The 23,131-nt window shown below is 38.1% G+C and overlaps 1 protein-coding gene across 1 annotated transcript in view; it reads right to left on the bottom strand.

Moving 5' to 3' along the window:
- agmo (alkylglycerol monooxygenase) overlaps positions 1-23,131 on the bottom strand; it is a 343,652-nt gene that overhangs the window by 129,726 nt on the left and 190,795 nt on the right. Inside the window, exons 4-6 of the mRNA XM_048612759.1 lie at positions 22,555-22,658; positions 17,219-17,314; positions 4,001-4,067 (exon numbers count right to left, since the gene is read on the bottom strand). Coding sequence (XP_048468716.1) covers positions 4,001-4,067; positions 17,219-17,314; positions 22,555-22,658 — 267 coding nt within the window. The remainder of the gene's footprint in view (positions 1-4,000; positions 4,068-17,218; positions 17,315-22,554; positions 22,659-23,131) is intronic.

Raw genomic sequence — 23,131 nt, 5'->3', positions numbered from 1 at the left:
TAGTCCACCGAACCTGCACGCCCCTAGACACCGTGGGCAATTTGGCATGGCCAATCCACCTAGCCTGTGCATCTTTGGATTGTGGGAGAAAACTACAGCACCTGGAGGAATCCCACGCAGACACAGGGAGAATATGCAAACTCCATTCAGTCACCCAAACCTGGAATCGGTCAGGTTGGTTCAAGATAGCAGATTTCCCTCCCTATAGGCCATTAGTGAACCAGATGGATGATTGATAACAGTGTGATAGAGACTAATTTTATATTTCAGATTTATTCATTAATTTAAATTCCATCAGGCGCTACCATGGAATTTACATCCGCGTTCACACAGTTTCAGCATGAACTTCTCAATCTCCAGGCCAATGACAATACTATTACCATAGAATAAATAAGGAGACATTAGTATAAATAGGAAATTTATCTCCACCAGGACTGTGCGTTAATCACTCCTATTGATAACGCAAAGGATGTACATATCTGCAACAGGTAGATTGATGATCATGAGGTCAAGTAGTTTTTTCTTCCCTCTTGTGAGTTCCCTCACCACTTGTTACTGACCCAATCTAGCAGTTATATACATTAGGGCTCAGCCAACTCAGTCACACGTGGAAGTACTGAGCCACTCTTGGGCATGGATATTGAAGCTCTGCATCTAGAGTGCATTCTGCACCTTTTCCACCCTCTGTGCTATCTCTAAGTGGTGTTTAACATGGAAGAACACTGATTTATCAACTGAGGGAGATGGGCAGTAGGTGGTAATCAGCAGGAGGTTTCCATGCCCATGTTTGGCCTGATGCTATGAGACATCTTGGGTTCTGGAGTAAATATTATGGACCCCCAGAACAACCTCTTCAGACTGTATACTATTATGCTGCCACCTCGACGGGGTCTGTCCTGCCACTGGGACAGGAAATACCCAGGGGTATTGACGGCATTATCTGAAACATTATCCTTAGAGGTCGGATTTTGCATGACTATTTGTGACTACATTACACTGTTGCTTGACTATGTATTGTGCTGTATCTCTCCCAATTGCATTTTCCAGAGATAAAGTGAACATAACTGTCCTTGATGTTAAGGTCACAATTGACCGAGTGTGGAATCAAAAAACTCCAACAAAATTGGAATAAATGGGAATAGGGGGAAACTCTCCTCTGGTGGTCATAACTGGCACAAAAAATGGTTTGTATGACCAGTCTAAAGGCAATGCTATTCTGCCACCATCTACAGTCATTGAGTCATTCAGCATGGAAACAAACCCCTTGGTCCAACCAATCACAAACTAAACTAAATCCCCTGATTTAATCTATGGTCGTTACTGCTCTTCTTCTAAACTAATTTAATCTGATTACTGTTTTTCTTTGTTTTGAGCTATATTTTTAAAGGGGTTCAGATCCCAGAATCCAGATAATTTTTGAATTTCAAACAGGCATGGCTGGGTTACGAACTGCATTGCCCAGTTTTCCCATTTGTTTGGCTAGTCAATGGCCAGAAAATGCATTGACCTTTGAATAAATGAGGACAGGTGGACTCTGGGAAGCCAGAGGGACAATAACATGATTTTCAGCACTGGACGAAGGTGCCGATGCAGGTAAGGAAAAAAGAAACAGGATGCTTTAAAGTGCAGGCTTTTCAGATTTTGCAACTTAAAAATGCTCAAGGCTTCCAGACTCTTAAATTGTAAAACAGAGAGCTATCCCTATTGCATGTCCCCCTGATCTGTTGCCAGCAGATCACCTCTTTTCTCAAGTTGTGTTTCACCCCTGATATGACTTCCTGGAAAATTGATACATGTGGAACTCTCCCAGCAAACAGACAAACAGGCCGACTGTGGGAATTTCTTGCACACCTCTGGTTGTGTCTCTGGGATCCAGTAGAAACCTAGTTCTCTAGTTCAAAGGGTTATCTAAAATAACAACAGGATTATAATCTTAAAAGTGGTAACTGATTCAACTGTCTTCCATCATTTCACCCCGCTTCACTTTGGACTCCATACTGGTCTTGCCTTCTGTCCAATGATCCTGTCATTTTTAAAAAAAAGATTTGGTCATGGAATGAGAGCATCATAAGCCAAGTCAATTTAACGTACATTTAAAGTACAACACTAATTACCCTAATTGAGAAAAGGTGGTGGTGAGCTGACTTCTTGAACCACTGCAGTCTTTCCAGTGTAGGGATATGCAGTTAGGAAAGGGGTTCCAGGTTTTTGACCCAGTGACAGTAAATAAAAAGCAATACAGTTGCAAATCAGGATGACACATGGCTTGGAGAGGAACTTGCAGGTGGTGTTACCATGTTGCTCTTCTCTTTCTAGGTGATAGAGATTGCAAAAAATGGAAGATGTTGTCACAGGAGCCTTGGTATGTGGCTGCAATACATTTTTTGGATGACGCTCACTGCTGCTGCTGTGCATCAGTGCCGGAGGAAGTGAAAGTTTAAGGTGATGAATGGCATGCAAATCAAGCAGGCTACTTTTTCCTGGAGGGTGCTGAACTTATTGAGCTTCAGAATTTTTTTATTCTAATACAGTTAATCAGAGGAGGTCAACTTGGTTTATTTGGGATTTAATTTTCTGATTCTCATCCCCATGATAAAGGATTATGCTCCATGGTCATGTTTTCAGAGGTATTAACAACTGTGCTACCCTAAAATTTAACAGCTGTTCATAAAACAAAGCACTAAAAACGCTGAAGTTCTGAAATAAAAACAGGAAGTGCTGGAGAGACTCATCTCTCCACAGATGCTGCCAGACCTGCTGAGTTTCTCCGGCACTTTCTGTTTGTATAACTGCTGTTAATATTAGTGTTAATGTGAATAAGCACGTGAACACATTGAAGAATCAACAGATATGCATGTGAATGAAGGTATGCGTTACTTTAAGTGAGCCTGCAAGTCTATGAATACATGCTAGTTTGTAAACTGGAATATAAATATTCCTCTTAATGCATCAAATCAAGCTAACAGCATTTAGGTTAGATAATGTTACCGTATTCCAAAACTTTGCATTTTAACCTAATGTATATTTTTACAATGGTATAATTACTTTAAAGCCTGGATCAAAAAACAAAATACAAAACTATATCTTTTCCACAACTCAATTTAGAACATTACCTCTTTACGTGTATTCCAATATATAAATTTCATCATGTAAATCAGGCTAGTATTTACGGAATTTTATTTGAAAGAAAAGTCAGATTATGTTTTCCACAGTTCTTTATGGATGAATATCCAAACTGGAGGCCTACCATGGGAAACAGACTCTCCATAGTGCATATTGTGAAAGAATGTAGAAAATATTCATTTTGGATACATGAACAGGAGAAGCAGAGGATACTTTGGTCATGGTAATATTGAATAATTATCTTACTAGTTGTTAAGTATTTAAATTGGAACTACTTTGTACTGTTTTACCATCAGTTGTACAAGTCTTAGTATGAAACACAGAACAATGGTAAGATATGCTGAATTGAAGGTTTTGGTAAACAGCTACTTAATTGAGACCAAATTCATACCCATTTATATAATTCCTGAATTAAGGTAGAATGTTACTCAACAAATTATTTTTTTAAACACCCCACATTATCAGTGTAATAAATATTGCCAGTACAATGATGAATCTCACTGGGGCAATAGCTAATTGCTTTTAGACTTTAAAAACAATTAAATTCATTTCCCTGTCATGTTTTGTATGATTGTTATTCAATTGAGTATCTGGATAAATATTTATGGGAAAATTTTGTAAACTGCCTGCTTTTGGCATATGGTTAACAACATCCCGATCCAAATACAATCCTTGTTTCAAACGTAGAATTCCTGCAAAATATAATTATTCAGTTGGAATTTAATTCTTTCAATACAGTGCATTTCTGAAATCATTCCAAAACTGTTCAATAAAATAAAAAGTATAACCTGGAAGATGTTTGTTGACAGATTTCCAGACAGCCGGAAAAATTACACGTTTTACAAGACAGAAGTCCATTCTATGAGGACAGACTCACCATGGTGGACTCTGTGGTGACTGGGTGTGTTGAGGATCAGTTCCAGAGGCCCAAGGTTACCAATTATCTGCAACAGAGTCAGGAAACGATTTAACACTGGGTTTTAATGCCAAAATCGAAAAATAACTACCCACAGCCAGCTCAAGGGATTAAGAAACAATTTTATTTTTAAACTCAAAATGACAGAAAAGCAGATGTTAAAATAATAACATCACATTGTAATAGCTACCATAAGGACTATTTTGCGTTTTATTTAAACTGAATAACCTTGAACAGCCTGCTAATTAAAATTGTTTTATTTCAGAGGAAATACCCAGGTAGAAGGTAAGTTTAGTCTGTGGTTTCAATAGGCTATGATATTCTCAATGTGTGGAAGTCCCAGAGCAACTCAACATTTTCTCAGATGGAAGCTCCAGTTGCTTTTAAGCAATCTGAACCTAGTGGTTCTGTTCATTTTTTCTTCATAATATTTTGATACTTGCACAAGAACAAAGAGGCTATTTAGAAGCCAAGGTATCTAAAGTATCACTAAAATCGCTACCTGCCTGAAGAAAATTGATTTTTAAACAAACTTTAGTAGTGGTTCCAAAATAATGACTGATAAAAACTGGTTTTGCTCATTCCAACATTTTCAGGTTTCCATTTTGAACATTTGAGATTGCTAAGTAGGATAGATATCCCATCAGGCACAAATCAAAGCCGCTATTTTTCAATTCAAATCAATTATATTAATAAACATTATTTTAATGGGCAAAGACCATAACTCTTTTTTTTATTTTTGGATCTGTCTACTCGCATTTGATGCATATGGATTTTCCAATTTGTTGAATTTCATATATCTCATTTAACTTGCATATTTTAACTCCCAAAAGATAATTATTTTTCATAATACCACATTTTAGCTATTGGTTTAAAAATTATCTCATGTCTAGGGATTAACTATAAATGCTACTGCATTCTGCTGTTCTGAGATTCTTTTCTCTACTGCCCCAGAGAATCCTATCAAAACTGAATTGTGTACTCCCAACTTATGAGTGTGCATGCAAACATGCAAATAATGCAGCTGACTTCTTGACCTCAGTACTCACAGGAAGGCAGAGTGAGCATGGGGAATGGCTCTGCTGGCTGCAAACAGTTAACACACGTGTCTGTTGCATTTAACTTTAAGACCTTATTTGAATTCATGCTTTTTCCAATTTCAAGGCATTAGCCAGTCACACTGGGAACTAAGGCATACAGCCCTACACTGGAGAGCCAGAATGGAAGGAAGGGAGGGATAGAATGTGGGAAAGTGGTGAACAACAAATACAGGGAGTTGAAAACATTGTAAGTGAGATGGATATTATGGATAGGAAATGCAACAGCATGGGGAGGTCTGAAGAAAACAGGGGATCAGGCTTGGTTAGGGGTGTAGGGTTAACATTAAATGGATATTGCCAGTTTTTCATCATTGCCCAAAGTTGGAATCACCTCCAGTGCATTATGTTAGTCATTCTTTCTTAAAAACGAATTAAATACAAAACTTAGGCAGCACACCTCAACTCATACCTAAAAATTGTGTAAAATTAAGTTCTGGCTTAGCTGTATCCTACTGGTGTTCACTGTTTCAACATTGGTGCAGGTTCTTCAAAAATGAGCTTTTAATTCTTAATTTTACTTTTGTTTTATACCATCAGAAGCAGTTGTATTTAGAAGTGAATTTGCATTTATAATCTTCAGAGAGATCTGATAACCATATAGCTAGAATGTGTGCTTGAGAGAACACCTGATTTGTAAAACTCTGTAGCACAGTTTCATGATTAGAAAATGAATGGGAGAGATTTCCTTTCTTAAAAAAAACAGTCTACTCATCGCAGTATCATAGTTACTCTCAGCCCAACTCGCCCAGCACTTCAGCACTTCAGCACTTTACTTTGGATCTTAGGAACACCTATGGCTTGCATGCTTCTGCCAAGTCTCTTTGTGCATAGGGACACACGCACATTTCATGCGCCAACATTTTATGGGGTGGTGGAGTTCGGGCTGTGCTTTATCCTGTGGACTGCCAAGGTGGCTATATGACCAGACAGAGCCAGCCTGGACTCAGCAGCCCAGATCAGTGCTATACTCTGCGTAAAATGTAACACACAGTAATGCAGGAAGAAAGTCAATGATATTCTATGTTCCACAAGGGTAACCGCTACTACTTTTTCTTTGCTACCTCAACGGCACAGGGCCACCACTCACTCTAACTACCACAGAACACACCTCTCACCAAGGTTCATTGACTTCAACTCTCAAGGCTGTCTGTGTCTGGTGGTGTGCCTTCTGCAATGGCCAGCAACAGAAAGAACAGCCCTCCTTCCCACCATCAGCACATCTGGAGTCCTCTGCAAGAAGCAGGCTTCAAGCTTTTCTTCCTGAATCATGTCCTGAGTGATAATGTTCCACCACCACAGTGTGACAGGCAGTCCTTGGCTTGCAGTGTCGAAAGTGAAGCACAGCTGGGGTTTCAAGATGGTGCCAGCAGGGTGAAGGACAGTGCCAAGAGCTTCCACCTGTCATGTGATCCACGAGAAAGGCGCCAAAGCACTGGTGTGCACAATTCATGAAGTGAAGAGCAGGAAATCGTGTGAGTAGAGTCTCTGTCACTGGGCGCCATGAACTTCATTCAACACAAGATTAATTCACAGTTTAAAATACCAGCCGTCAACTTCTGCATATTTAATATTCTGATTGAAGTAATGCAGGTAAGCTTGCTGCTACCCAAATGTTACTAAACAAGACTTTAGGAACATTTGACTCAAGTTAGTTTTTACATTTATTGTGCAACATGGATCATGGATTGCACACAATGGTAATGAAGAGAGAGCAGTTCAGTCCATGAAAATTCACCACTGAGGAGAGTATAGCTTTGGTGCTGTCGGTTGACATTGACTGTGTGCACAAGGGGCAATCTAAATGAGATTCACAGTCATTCTCCATTATAGCCACACTCGTCTAAATGAGCTAATTCAGTCTTTCAAAAAATTGATTCTCAGGCCAGTCAAGGAAATATATGTTTAAGATTCTTCCTGGAATTTAAGTTTATACAACAGCAGCCTTTGAGAGTAGGGAACTTATGCAACTAATCTTTTCAAAAGATTTATATGTTTTTTCAGACATTTACAGAATCAACATTCATTTTTAATAAAATCTAACATCATAGTAAGAACAATATTAATACCAGGGAAGTGTTGCTGCAGTGCCAAAAAAAAATCTTTTGATCATGGAAAAATTTGAAAACTGCTGAAACCTGATTTTTTTATCCCCACCAAGGTAGCTTGGAAACTATTAAACGCAAATGAAATTTCAAAGAAAATTCCTTCATACATGCCATGAAAAGCAACAGAAAATTAACTGGTGACTGTTGTTAGTCTTACATCTCTTTGTCAATATAATATTTTATTTAATTAGTACACTAAATTAGCCCTAGCTGTAGTGTCAATGTTTGACATTGAAATTTATATTTACACAGATGGACTTTCTGTGTGTGCTCTCAATGGGGGAGACTATAAGGGAAGAATAATCCATAGGAGACTTGAAAGCCTACACAGTTTCACACTTTGAAATTCATTCCAAAGTCTAACTTATATTAAGCCAGCTGTTTTCTTATCTGATGAGGCATTTTTAATATTTAAATAAACATAAAATAGCCAAATTTTCCAAATAGAGAGAGGCAGAAGCAACAATATTTGTAGACTGCAACAACAACAGGGACAATCAGAAGGTGTCTCGCCCAACTAGCCATCGGAACCATAAAACACCCACTGGGTACGAAACTAACAGCAGAGCTTTTCACATGCCCTCAAAAAAGATAATATTAAACTGAAGCTTTTCCACTATGAAATGGAAAATATATCAACTGAAAATTGTTTGTGGACTTGAAGTATACTGGAAAGTACAATAAGTGAGGTTGCTTAGCTCAGCTAGGTGGAAGGCTGGTTTGCGATACAGAGAGTGATGCCAACACAGTGTTGGGTTCAATTCTCACACTGGCTGAGGTTATCAGGATGGAGTCTCCTTCTCAACCTCTCCCCTCACCTGAGGTATGGCGATCCTGAGGTTAAACCATCACCGATCATCCCTCTCTAACAAAAGAGTAGCCCTATAGTCCAGTAGGACTACGGCAACATTTATTTTTAATGTATAACAATTCCGCCATTATCATCATATTCAAATATGTTGTGTCTGGTGTATCAAAGCATTGTCACCTTGCCAAGAGAAATCTTTAAAATGCTTTCTTTAATTATGTGGCACTGGGATAGATTTTGAATTTCTTTTTCCCAAGAAGTAGTACTTGGTCAACTATGAAGACATTGAGTGAAAATAGTGAGTATGGGTTTTTTTCATCTGTGCTTGCATCAGGCCTGATACCTCACTATAAAGGAAAGCTTATTGTTGTCTAACACGTTGTTAGAGAAAAGATGTAAGCAGTGAACAGGAATGCTCTCTCATTTAGAAAAGCTTTCATCTCTTATGTTGAACATCATTACATTCACTTTAATCCTTAGCTCAATTTTGTTTAGCTTTGTGCCTCACAAAAACATCATGAGCAGAGAATGTAGCACACTCCAACCTTCTATTCTGTTTAGATCCACAGTGACATGACATACCTGTCTGCACTAAGGCTATTCATTTTCAAATTCATAACATTGCCTGGCTTTGTGACTTGCATTTATTGTTGTAATCATATTCCATGTTGTTGTGACCTCCAGCTATGAGTTTTTTCTAATGAACTGGCCAGCTTCTATCCTCTGTAAATTTGAGGCCATTGATATCTCAAGTCCATTTACTCATCACCCACCATGTGCTGATATACATTAGTGCACAGTTAGCCAATACCTTAATTTGAAAAGTCTCATCCTTATTTTTAAAATCCGTGATCTGATATTTCTCTACAAACTCCTCCATCTGCACAGCTGCCTGCGATGTCTGTACTCTAATTCAACCATCTTGAAGAAGTATTCAATTTATATTGATTCACAAAATATATGAAATATTCACTGATAGCCAGTTCAACTTGTATGACACGAGTACCAAACATAGGCTACATACAGTTCCATTGCCATTCAATCCTCTGTACCAGATAATAAAAAATAAATAGGAACCAAGATCCAGAGTTAAACAATATTGTGTACATGTGTTCAAGGTGAAGGACAGCATATTGTCCAATTTGCATTTTTGATACGTAGAAGACTTGACAGATGCTCATCAAATTCTCTTTCTTTTAATTTCTACCAAGTTTGAAAAAGACAAACAAGATTAGAATTTCAGAATTTTAAAGCACAGAAATAAGGAATTACATCTGTAATGCCTATGCTGGCACATTGAAAGAAAGAGCTGCCCAATTTCAACCCACACCTAATATTTTCTTCCTAAACCTGAAATTAAGTCCATTCAAGTAAATATCCAATTGCCTCTTGAAGCTTCCTGTGAAATCTTTGTCCTCCATCACTTCAAAAAGTTAATTTCAAACTTGAAAAAGCCACTGTGTGGAAATGTTTCTCTTCATTTCTTCTTTAGCTCTTTTGTCAATAATTTTAAAGCTATGACCTCTGGGTACTGACTTTGCAGAGGAAACAGATTTTCTCAGCTCACTCTATTAAAACACTTAAGCATTTTTGAATGCTTCTTTTTTTCTTTACTCACTAACAGGATGCACCACTAGCTAGACCAGCATTCATTGTCCAGAAAATCAACCATATTGCTGAGGATCTGGAGTCACACGTAGGCCAGACCAGGTAAGCATAGCAGTTTCCTTCTCTAAAAGACATTGGTGAAACAGATGAGTTTTTCCAAAGATCGGCAACAGTTTTATGATCATCAGAATTTTAATTCCAGATTTTTTCATTGAATTGAAATTCCACCATCTGCCAAGGCAATATTTGAACCCAAGTCTCCAGAACATTAATTGGGTCTCTAGATTAGTAGTCAATCAATAATACCATCAGATCATCGCCTCCCTCTATTACATCTCCACATCCCAGTCTCTCCAGTGTCTCCCCATAACTGAGGTCCCTTTTCCCAGAACCTTCCTACAAGATAAGCCCAAATGTGTAGTTTTGGTGGTCTCTAACAGCTCATTGTGTATTTTTTCCATTCTCATTTGTCTTTGAAATATAATATCCTGGTTTGCCAGTGTATGCGGTCTGTTATCAGATGTGACCCATTCTGGAGCACTGAATAAACTGAAAATAGTACCTATCACACTGGTGTTGTCCATGCTCATTGTTTTGCTAAATTGTTGAACATTGGGAAATGTAGAGAAGTAATCCATCAAAAGGATGTAATCATCCCAATGTAATGTAGATAGTTGTTACTTTCACCTAAAGAGTGAATGGAACATTATGTGGTTTTAGAGGCTTCCTCCACTGCTGAGGTTGATACCTTTAGCATGCCTTGTGTGCATTTACAAATCATTGAATATCCTGATTCATCCCTGGCAATGACACAGATTCACATGCATGTGTCATATCATGTATTCAAAGCTAATGTGCCCCTAGTGTTACATGAACATGATATCTTGGGGTAATACTTTTATCAAGAAGAGTTGTTTATTTGTCCTTGAAATGACTTTTTGTGTTTACCGAGTTCATCCCTGTAGGCAAAATTAACAAATCTTATCAGCTACTTCATTAATTCTGCCAGGCCATCCATTCATGGTGCAGACCATTAATGTGTAAGTCAAGACGAATAGGTTGGTCTTTATATAGTTTGGATAATCCACTCGACGTGAAAAACATAATTGTCATGGTTTCTGGCTTATATCTCACTTCAATGTTATTGCAGTGCATTTATTAGCAATTTATGTCATTTCATGTCTAATGACTAATAATTTATTCTAACAGTTAATTTCTTGCCAAAAATGTGTGTGAACCCACATGATACCGAATACCCCAACTAATATTTCACATTTTATACCACAGTAGTTCACTTGTGCAGATGACTGGGCTTTTGAACCAAAGTTTACAGGTTTTAGGTTATGCAAAAGACATGTGCCTGGGTATTTTTGCAATGCATGTATTTCGAAAATCATGACTTTGCTAATGTTACAGTATTGTAATAAGCAATGGTTTCCTGACAAATTTGCTTGAGAGAATAGAAGACATATCGGTGATCAGCTTGCTGCACATAAGGGACATCCTTCTTGACAAATCTCTCCAAGAGAGAATTATCAAGAAATGTGATTGCATCATCCTTAAAATGCAATACTGCATTTATCCTAAAATTTTTGATTGCATCAAAATCATCTGGGCACAGGCATTCGAGATTGATGACTTAGTTGGTTGTGTCAAGTGTGATCTGTTTCGCCACTGTGGGTGAGGTTTCAATCTCATGAATTTTGTTCATACCAAGATCTGTGCATATTGGTAGTTCTGCCACTGCTGAAAAATTAGAATCTACCAAGTAGAATATCTTGGGAATGAGCTTTCATATTGGCATTACAGTGCGATTTTTGCCAATGCATAGAATTTGGGGTCTGTTTTACACTATAACTATCCATTATCAGAAAGTCATAGAGTCATACAGCATGGAAACAGACCCTTTGGTTCAACCATTCCATGCCGAAGATAATCCCAAGCCAAACTAGTCCCAACTGCCTGCTCCTAGCCCATATCCCTCCAAACCTTTCCGATTCATATACTTTCTAAATGACTTTTAAACTGGCATTTTAAAGCATAACTGCAGTATAGTAATGCATTGTATTTTCCTCATGGTATAATAGGCTGGTCTTGATATCCATCTCTTGTAGGCTTTACTATGGCAGCATCATTTGCCGAGGTACATATTTTTCAGGATGCATAGCTGTAATATGTTGGCACTAGGTCCGTTGATTCTGGCTTTTTTTATGTTTTGTCCTTTCTTTTCAGGACATATGTTGATAATTATAAAAGATTACCGTCACCTTATGCTATTGACATGGTGTGTAAAGCCAACAATATAGAAATCTTCTGAAATTTGCCTTTCCCTTGATTGGTACTGAACCACAATGATGTGTTTGTGTTTATGCATAATTTTAACACTTGCCTTGTTGTCACTGTTCTGGGTTGCACCATCATGTTGGTCACCTGTGTTTTGTTCTGGGGTCCCACTGGCATTTGCAACCAGATTTCCTGCACATACATGCCCAGCATTGCTTGGTGCCGTATGCTTTGCAGAGTTCAAGAAAAGCTGAACAGGTTTGGATAGCTGAGTCTAATCATTTCAGTTACTCTTTTTTTCATTATTTGCTCTTTGTTGACCATGGTCTGCGCCTAAACTGCACCTAAAGTACATAAATGTTGTTGGCCTGGCACTGTTGCTTCATACTTGCATCCATCCTCAAGTAGTCCATGGCCCTTTTTCTGACCCAAAAGATGTTTCCTGGAGGATTTAATTCATGTAAAGGTGATAGCTAACTCAAAGATCCTTTCTGACAGTTCTTCTTTAGAAAACTCAGCTCTTGTCCTTTGCTGCGGCACATTCCAGCAAACTCGAAAGACAAGAGACTCTTGAATTTGCAGTTAGTACAACATGAATTGGAGACTGTTTATCCAGAAGTTAATTCTTACTTTGAGCTGGTCTTTGAGAACTTTGCAGAACTTTTCTGGATCTTTATGTTCACCCCCGAAGAGACCTGAAGCGTTAATTCTGTGATGCCCCTTGCTGATTGTGAATAACATATTTTGAACTCTTCTTGGAAATATCAATCTATCTGCAAAGCAAAACTGCATGTATTGTTTGAACAGTTATAATTCAGTAAAGGTGTCAATGGGTGCCTATTCCACAAGTAGGGGTTTACCTTCTATTTCACTTTGTTGTTTTCAAATGATTTTTTTAGTAGACTGCAGTATCATGTCTATTTATATTTTAATGGTTTTGCTTCACTGTCTATTTTTTTCAAACCCCTTTTTTCTGATTCCCTTCAATTTCCCTGTTGGTGCTCCCTTAACAGGAGAGGTCCAGTGGTATTATTATTGGACTACTAATCCAGAGACCCAAGTTATGTTCTGGTGACCTGATGTAAACCCAATCATGGAAGATAGTAGAATTTCAATTCAATAAAAGTTTGGAATTAAGAGTCGAATAATGACTGTAAAACCATAGTCAATTGTTGGAAAAATCCATTTGCTCTTCAAATGCCCTTTAGGGTAAGAAACTGCTGCCCTTACCTGGTCTGGCCTACTAGTAACTCCAAACCCACAGTAATCTGACTGACTCTTAACTCCCCTCTGAGCAAATTAGGGATGGGCAATAAATGCTGGCCTATAACATGAGAACAATGAAGAAGTGTAGGTAACTCAGCCCTTTGAGCCTGTTCCGTCATTCAATAAGATCAGGGCTGATCTAAGAATCGCAAGTTTGTAGTTTAAGAACTGCATGTCTATATTTGCAGGTGTCTATGTTCACACCAAATAAATGAACGGTGAATTGGTTTGTTTTATTTTCATACCAATCTGGAGAAATCAACTATTATCTGGACAAATGTATGCCCACTTGATGTCCAAAACATCTTTTCTAGTCTTTCAGCTGTATTTCTTTTCCAGGAACACTTTGGAAATAGGCTTTCAGTCCCATTTAAAGCAGCCTTTCTAATGAAAACAAAATGAAACAACTGCCTCTCCGAAATCTTATTTTTTTTAAAAGAGAGGGGAAAAGAGGTGAAGAACTCACTGTGTTTTATGACGGGGCCACAGCCTTTAGTTTTGGTTGTATTTGCAACTTCAGCCATGTTGTTATATTTTTAAATACAGCACTCTTAGAAATATATTTTGTCTTGCATCAGGAACATTAACTACTTGTGCCATAGGTACCTTTAATTTAGATGCAGCTTACTCTACGGCTTAGAAAATTCTGTGTAAGCCAATTATTCTATCTTTTAGAGATGAGAGCTGTTCTTTTGGTAGATGACAGTTGGCTGACCCCAATTTTGCAAATGCCCTCAACCTTTATACTCTTGATGACATATCAATTTCTCACAATAAGATTGGTCCTTTGTTGTCAAAACCATGAGATTTAAATTTAATTGGTTTTTGGTATTGAAGGGCCTGGTCCAAATTAATTGGTTAAATTCAAAAACCTATTGCCTTGGTAGAAATGCTGCTTTGCCTGCTAACAGTATAGCCTTTTGATAAAATGTTTCAATTCAGGTGCTCTGTGCAACAGCAAACCTGCAAACATCCTTTTTGAATCTCTAAGCATAGAAAAAGCACATCATCTTTTAAAGGGACTATGTATTGCTTTCCCCATAGCATTTTACAAACACCAGCATTTTACAAACGCCAACAGTTTACAAACACCAAATTCTAACATTTTGCCTTCCAATCCACAAGTACACTACCCAACTTCGCAACACTCAGAAGAACTTATATTCCAATCAAAAAGAAATTAGCTCAGTATTCTTGGTAAGCAACATCCGACCTGTATGCTGCCTGTGTTCATAGGAACTGATGTTTCTGAAAGGTGAGAAAACTGTACCATTGTCCTGAATTCTCTGTTGCCCGAAAGTGTTGGCTCTTTTCTCCTCAATTAGTTTTCCAAATGTCTGCTTCTACGGTATTTGAGTATTTCTGTTTGGCCAGCACTGTTATCATGATGTGTGAGTTTGCTCCAGTAGGGTGTTTGCCTAATGTGGAATGCTTATTTTATCTGTGATAAGAAACTAGGTCTTGATGTTATGGTATTGAAGAATCCAACAAACTTTTTTTTTCCAACTAACCTTTACACACAAGTATTACATTCACAGGTTAATAGTGGTCTGGGCTAATTTTAAGCCACTAATTTAAAACAGGGAAGCACTGAATAATGTAGGCAGTTGAGCACCTGTCAGTAATTTTCAGAATGTTCGTTAAATTTATTTAAGAAGCAGCAGTTTAGATACAATACATTATTCAATTAGATATTAGATCTCTATCTCTCTCTCTCTCTCTCCTGTGGCAATCACTTGTATTTTTGGCCTATGACATGAGCAGTTACTCATGACATTAAGATGACTATTTTGCCCTTTCCCACATCATCGGTGGCTTAGTTTACAATTCTAAGAATAAAACCATTATTTTCCCAAACAATTTATTGATAATAGAGTATGTATGGCACTTGCTAAATTATTGACATTAGGTCCATGGGACATTATCACCTCAGTGATTCTTACTACCTTTCCTTTCATTTTCATATGCGAGAGATCTGTTTATGCCATGATAAGAGAGTTACAGCTGTAACATTAATGCTGCATAGAAAATACTAAATATGAAATAGTATAAGAATTCAGTTTTAAAGATGACCTGATATCCAACACCAGCATGCTTCTAGTAACCTGTCATGTTTTAAATGTTTGTCGGGTAAGATGACACATGAGCCTTTATACTCACAGGTCTCTCAAGTGACATGCTGTGATATAATGCTGATACGAACATACCTTCTCAAAGATATACTGGTATATTGACCATGAGATATACCACAACATATAACTTATGCAAATGACATATTGACAAAAATAATTAATGGTTTTGCTGGCTTATGAGCAAAAATATGTATATTACCCTCTTTTGTATTAAGATTGCATCACATTGACAAACAATGCATCATCCAATGGGTCAGGAAAAGCGTCCAAGATGTTGAGAAGCACTGCATTCAGGTTTAAGTTTCTCGGTCCGTTCTCACAAACTCAGAAATAATTAATACTAAGAGTGAGGTGCTTTAGGGAATCACTTGACCATGGAACTCTATATCAGTGAGGAAAATTATTTCTTTAGGACATGTGAGAGTTGGATAGAAATATATTAGATGGGGGAAAGAATGTATACTTTCAATTCTACAAACATCAGAACAACAGGAGATCATTCAAACACTCAAGCCAATTCCCCATTCAATGAGATGATGACTCATCTGTACTTTAGCTCCTAGGAGATGCCATGGTTCTATATCCTTTCGTAGACTTGTCTACCAAAAATGTTTCAGTACTACCTGGCTTAAAATGTTAACTTTTTGAGCACCTTCTGTTTTTCACAGGATGGAGCACCACACTACTACTATGAGATAGTAGGAACTGCCGATGCTGGAGAATCTGAGATAACAAGGTGTAGAGCTGGATGAACATAGCAGGCCAAGCAGCATCAGAGAAGCAGGAAAGCTGATGTTTCGGGTCTGGACCCTTCTTCATTTCTGAAGAAGGGTCCAGACCCGAAATGTCAGCTTTCCTGCACCTCTAATGCTGCCTGGCCTGCCTGGCCTGCTGTGTTCGTCCAGCTCTACACCTTGTTATCACACTTATACTATGTTGAGCATGAATAAATTTTTCCTAAATATAGCCCTGAACAGTTATGCCTCTGCTTTGTCCTTTCCTTTCTGGGGACCACACAGTTTCATTTACCCAATGCTAACAATCTCTTCCAAAAGCTTAAAAACATCAATCAGTTCATTGCTTAAAATTCTATCTCTACGCATAATCCAACACTGGGAGTTAGCAGCATTCTAAGGAATCTGCTTCTGGACTCCTTCCAATAGATAAAATGTGGTGCCGAGAAATGTACATTGAACTGCAGATGTGATCCAAACAGTTTTGTAAAGCTACAGCAAAACTTCATCCCACTTATTCCCCAGATCCGCTGATTATAAAGAATAACATTCCACTTTAATAAACTCTGTACTTCCAACCTTAGATCTTTTCTCAAAGTGTTAACAGTTAATTATAAGTCACATTTTAAGATGAATGTGTATTTACATTTTGTCAAAGTTTGAAACACCATAAATCTCAGCTGCTTTCTCTCCCATTCTCCCAGCATCATCTAGATTATCCTTAACTCATTGAAGTGTTCTGTGATCTCAGTTCTAGTTAGACAGTCTACAATTTCCATTAAAAGGCTTATTTTGTCAACAGTGCATTTTGTCTTAAATACACATTAACTGCCTAAACTTATAAAGACCACACTCAGGAGTTTAAAGGAAACAAAAATGCATTTTCTTTTAAATTGTTAAACTCTTGAACTCTTCAAGAAAGCATTTTTTGATTTATTAAGCCATTTATAACTTGCAATAATAAATACATTCATTGCAAAGTATATTTGTCCGCTGAAATCCTCAAACATTTCATTCCATTCAGAAGTCCATGCTATTGAACCTGTACCAGGACACAGCACAGATGCAGTTACAAAATGATACCAGATTAATGAAGGACATTAAATAAATGTATTTTAAATGTTAATGAAAATAAAGAGTTACCTCTGTGTGAATCCAGAACTGATACAACAAGTTAAATTGAAGATGTACTGCAAAAACTGAGGGAGGGATGAAGAGAGCCATTGGAAGGTTAAAGACCTGGAACAAAATAATTATTGTATCAATTAAATTACATCTTTTAAAATAAAACTCTAATGATATACGCTGATACTCTTCAAACAGTTACTAGATCACATCTGTGTTCATTCTTTTTTTGGAAATTGGCAAATCACCTAAAGTATTACTCACTGATTGAGAATATGGTTGTGGTGGATTAAGACGACTATGTACAAGATAGTGTAGTTCTGTGTGACAGGGCAGGGAGGTAACAAACTGGAGATAGGATCCAAGGCTGTCAGAGATCAGGAAGCCTGGACTGACGGATAGGGAAGGAAAAAGGGAAAATAAACCAGCTGGCTCATACTTTGGAAATAGAGTTAAGAACATCTTTTATTCGAGCTTTGCTGGGCTGGCTAAGAATTGGCAATGGCATTTGCACTTTAACGTAATCTAGGGACAAATAAAATCTGTGAAGCTTAATTTCAGTTGTAGAGATTTTCATTTCATGTGAAAGTCACCTTATCTCCACTTGCCCTGTTTGTGAGTGGCGAAGAAGGTACAGTTAGACTTGACCTTCATCCTACAATCCTATTCTGTGTTCAGAAGTGAGGCAGGTGACTGAGTTTTTATGGGCCTGCTGTAAATCATCTTTTGCCTCAGTTGTCATCTCAGAAGGATGGGGTGTGAACAGAGATATGCCTGTCCTTTCCCCAAGTTCTGGCTCTCTGTTCAATTGGGGTAGAATAAGGACGCGTTGACTCATCCAGTGTTCCAATACATTCCTTGTAAAAAGCTGGAGAGAATGGTAAGGCATTGTGTTATGGCCAGAATGGACAAGCTGACAGTAAAATTATAGTGCCTTTTGCTGTTTCAATGTGCCGACACTTACAAAGGGAAAGCGCATAGTGAATTAATTTTACACTGAAAACAATAAATGCTGTGGATCACAGCGGGTCAGGCAGCATCCATGGAGAGAGAGCAACGTTTCAAGTCTGGACAACTCTTCATCAGTTTTACAACCTGTTTCGTGCAATGAGTTAATCAAATACAAAATCCAGAATTTCACAAAAGGAGTGCATTTTCTGTTGAGATGACAAGACACATTGTCTCTGGAGGTACAAAGCACAGATCAAAGAATGGATCTGAAAGCCAAAGTGAATCACTTGTAAAGTTACAACCCAACTTATAATGGCAACAGAGTGAGTCTGCCTTCTGTATTGTATCTTATGCCTAAATTTTCGCAGAAGCCAAAGAACTCCACCCCTTAGCCAAATGACAATGAACCCCAATTCTGAAAGTCCTGCCACTGAACTCAACATCTATTGATTTTGGCAGGGTGGGGTAGGAGTGTATCATATGGATGTAGGATGTTTGTGATACACAAAGGCAGCAGCAATTTTATGTGCCTTCAAACAGAAGCAATTTTGGTTACCCAGGTTTCTGAAATCTGAAATGTGAGTCATGGCTTTAGACATTTGGGGGAAATAATTCTCTGGAGGGACAGATTACGCCTTTTGGAAGGACCTGGTTTCCCTTTGGGCAAAGTCAGATACCCTTTTGGGGATTCAGGTAATCCACTGGAAGGGGTCACATACCTCTTTGGGAGTGTTAAGAATAGACTTGGATGCCATTTTATAAATGATGATTGATATAAGCCTCAGGGATTCACACTGTTTGACTGCTTCTGCAATCGATCAGTATCTCAGTGAGCTTGTAAATTTGCAGTTTGACTACTCAGTGAGATTTGAAGGGATTAGCTGTGATTGATGTGGGGCTTTGAAAACAAATATTTGTTTTTGTACATGATTAAGTACTTAAGAGAAATGTTTGGTTTTATTAGGAATTAAATATTGAAAGGAATTTAAATAATTGCATGGGTGTTTTTTTGTTTAAAACTATGAAGTCTGCAATCAATGTTTCAAACTTTATTTTCTTTCATCTCAGCAATGGCGCCTGAGGTCTGCCCATAGTGGATGCTGTGTGAGTTTACATGAGAATACAAAGCCAAAAGCAGGCGAATGGAGGTTAGAGTTAGCCTGAGTTAGCACCTGGTTGGCACAGGACAATAAAACATTGGAGGATTAGGTGGAGGATTGTGCATTTAATTCTATGGAAGATACAAGGGGCCATGGGAGTGAGGTAGAGAGCAATAGGTTACCATGAGGAGTATGACAGTCTTCAAGAGGTGGTGACCTAATGAGCTGACACTGATGAGGCATGTGTGAGGAAGAGAGGGGTGACAGATAAAGGGCTGCTTTTTGTTCTACTATTTTTGCTGAATCTGGTGCAAAGACCCAGAGCACTGAGGTCAGACTTTTAAAAGAGTTTGCCCCATTGATAATCAACTGTGTCAGTGGCTGCCTCTGAACTCCTTCTATGGGTGGCATGCCTGATTCTGGTGCACTCCCAACTCCTGTCATCCACTTCTTCCTCCCCGGAACAAAAATTAAATTGTTTGGCACTTTCTTCTCAGTTGGGTTCGTGGATTTAAGAAATTTCCTACTTCTGTATAATTCTGTTTCAAACATTTAGCCCGTACGCTTAATAGTTCCAGTCATTGATTGAGGCCTGATGCCAGTTCATGCAACATTGACAATAGGTATATATTTCTAAGGGGCTCAATGCTGCCATCCAGATTTGTATGCCATTAGAAGTATTAAAGAAATTGTAGGCTGTTCCCTTCACCATTCGGTTGCTTGGAATTACAAAGTCAAAATTCTGCTGAAGGCTTGGATAGTTCTCTAGCGTAATGCCAAATGTTTTCCAAAACATGCGAAAAAATTCAGAGAAAAGGCTGTGAATGTTTGTTGTGAAGGCAAAAGAAGATTCCATGCCAAGTGGACATATTTGTAGGAATTCCCGAGCTTCCATTCAATATCCAATTAATCCATCCTTTACAGGCCTCAACAGCTGAGCTTAGTCCTAGAAAGGTCCAAAAGAAGGTTCCACAACTGCTGTTGTCACTGATAACTTATCTCTGACAGTTCACTGATGAGCAGAAGACTTGAAAAACAACTGAGCTAACTTCCCACGCCCGCTCATTTCAGGCTTTTTATCTGTACGCTAGAGGGGCACTAATCCCACAATCTTAATGTTACTGAAGTTCCCCAAACATACAAATAATCCCACCTTTTGAATTTAAGATAGAACCCAGGTCTCCACATTTGCAAACTTCTGCTAGTGGAAACAGGAGATTCTTAGCCTCCACGTGTCTATCTCTGAGTACCAAGAATTCGACAAGCCCAATCTCCTAAAGATTGGACGACAATGGCTCAATACCTTCTCAAATATTCACAATGAATAGATCTAATCCTGTAAAGAAACAAGTGTCTAACACAGCCCATATTTATTGGATTACAATAATCCAACAAATTTAGAATTAACCATATTCTCGAAGCCAACTGTATTTGGTTTATTCAATCACAGTGCATAAAATAAAATGGGATCAAAAGGATCTGACATTTAAGTATATCATTTGATAGTTAACACTTTGATTAAGAAGAAACAATTACAGATCAATTATTAAACTAACATTTAAAACAATTTAAATAAATTAATGCCTCTAACAGTGATTTATAAGGGCACCTAAACAATACCGTCTGTGAAGAACTTGACAAAATTGAAATGCAGTCGACTCTATTTTCAAATATGGTGCTTTTAATTTTCTCTTATTATATCTGGACTACTTCCTGTATTGATCATCTGATATCAGCATCAAATCATCTTATATTATGTCTAATGCGGTTAGATTCAAATTCTAGCTCACTAATTCTTCCTTAGAAATAGTCATCAACTCCATCCATAGAAAAGAAGGGCATTCACTAATTACCCAGTGATTTTCCACTGACCATATCAGCTGGATTTTATGGCCTCCCATGTGGTCTCTTTTTTTGTAGGTATGGAAGTTGATATAAGGTCTACAAAGTAAAATATGTGGTCAGTTTACCCCTTTCCTACTCACCCCGTTCCCTGTGATATGATGTGGAGATGCCAATGTTGGACTAAAGAAGACAAAAGTCAAAAGTCACGCAACACCAAGTTATAGTCCAACAGGTTTATTTAAAATCTCAAGCTTTCGGAGCACTGCTCCTTTTTCACATCAAATGTGACTTCACCTGACAAAGGAGCAATGCTCCGAAAGCTTGTGATTTGAAATAAACCTGTTGAACTATAACTTGGTGTCATGTGACTTTTGACCCTATAATATGAACAGTGCGTAGGGTGCCACAAAGCTAAATATAAAATAGCCCCATTGAAGCCCTTATCTGTCCAATGACATGGCAATTAAGGGCCTCAATCTAGATCCTTTGCCAGAAAACAAGGGACAGTGGCAGTGTCTATGGAGAGATAAACAGAGTTAATGTTTTAAGCTCAATATGAGTCTTTATTGGCTGAAGAGGAGAAATGCCATGAAAAATAAAATTTTCAATAATCAGTCTGGAGAAGTTTTTAAAAAAATGCTCTCTGTTGCCTGACATGGATGAAGCATCAGCCAGTTTGATATGATTTTGAAATCCCTTCTGCAATTCAGGGCACAGTCAGCCCTAACACCACAAAATGGTTTTGAGTAAAGTCAGTTTGCTTCCCCAAAGAAATGACAGGGGTAAATGTTCAATTTTACAGTCAATTTAAACATGACATTGACAGATGGCTTGCAGCAAGTTTCCTGCCACCCATTATAGTCATTTAGTAGTGCACAGAGAAAGGACAAACTAACAAAGGTAAGGAATTGCAACAAAAAATCATTTTTAAAAAGGACTTATATTAAACAAGGGAGATTTTGTTGGGGAAACTTTTAGTCTGCTTTTTATATAATCTAAAAAGAAAAGCATGGCTGAGTATTCATCCTGCAGGTAAGCTCTTCCTGCTCCAAAATAGTGTCTCAACACAATATAGCTACACAGAAGAGAAAATGAGAGCTTCAATGGCCAAGTGAAACTAAAGCTGCATTTACATTTTACCCAAATACTTACATCCATAGTGCAACATGAAATACAAAAGCTGACAAACACCGATTTAAAATAATTATATAAATGGATCAACTGTACATAATTAGCGACGCTTATAACATATCCTATGCGTTAAGAGATTGCACTTCAAGACGGTTGATATGACCTTGGCAGACAACGTCCTGAAAAATTTGGCATTGCTCCATCAAAGGATTAAGAAATTCTTGCTGCTTTCCAATTGACTGAACAGGCCACTGGTTTCATCAGTTAATGGGGACATTGGACTTTGCTTCCAAATATTTCCAGTATAATATTTCACAAATAACTTACCCAGGAAAAATATTTCTGTAATACGGACTGCCGGAGGGCTGTAGACAGATTGTAGTCCTCAGAGCTATGATGAACTTGGTGTGCTGCCCACAACATATTCACTTCTGTAATATAAAGCAAAACAAGAAATTTCATAAAATTGCACTATGTAGAGCAAGGCATTGGCTGTGTTATTTAGCTCCTTAGCATTGGCTCATCAGTGCTATAAGTGTATTTCAGCTTCAGTATGGTGTTGACTTGGTGGATTTCACTTCTGGTGCTAGGTGCCATTTTGTTGAGTACATTAGCGCACACAGTAACCTCAACTGGAAGCATGCAGAGTACACAGATTGCGTAACTTATTTGACACCAGTACTATCAGTTTGGAGTCCGACAGTCTAACTATAGTTTCATACAGCGCATCAAGTCTGTACCCCCAAAATATACCACTTCTTACATTGGTCCCACTTTCCCACACTAAGCCCATAGGCTTAAATGTTATGAGACAGCAAGGGCTTACCCAGCAGGTCTGGCAACATCTGTGGAGGAGAAAACAGAGTTAACGTTTCGGGTCCAGTGACCCTTCCTCAGAGTTCTG

The sequence above is a fragment of the Rhincodon typus genome, chromosome 2 (assembly GCF_021869965.1).
Source record: "Rhincodon typus isolate 14 chromosome 2, sRhiTyp1.1, whole genome shotgun sequence".
In the NCBI taxonomy this organism is placed as follows: domain Eukaryota; kingdom Metazoa; phylum Chordata; class Chondrichthyes; order Orectolobiformes; family Rhincodontidae; genus Rhincodon; species Rhincodon typus.
The sequence above is the reverse complement of the archived record's forward strand: the minus strand, read 5'-3'. Positions and strand labels throughout refer to the sequence as shown.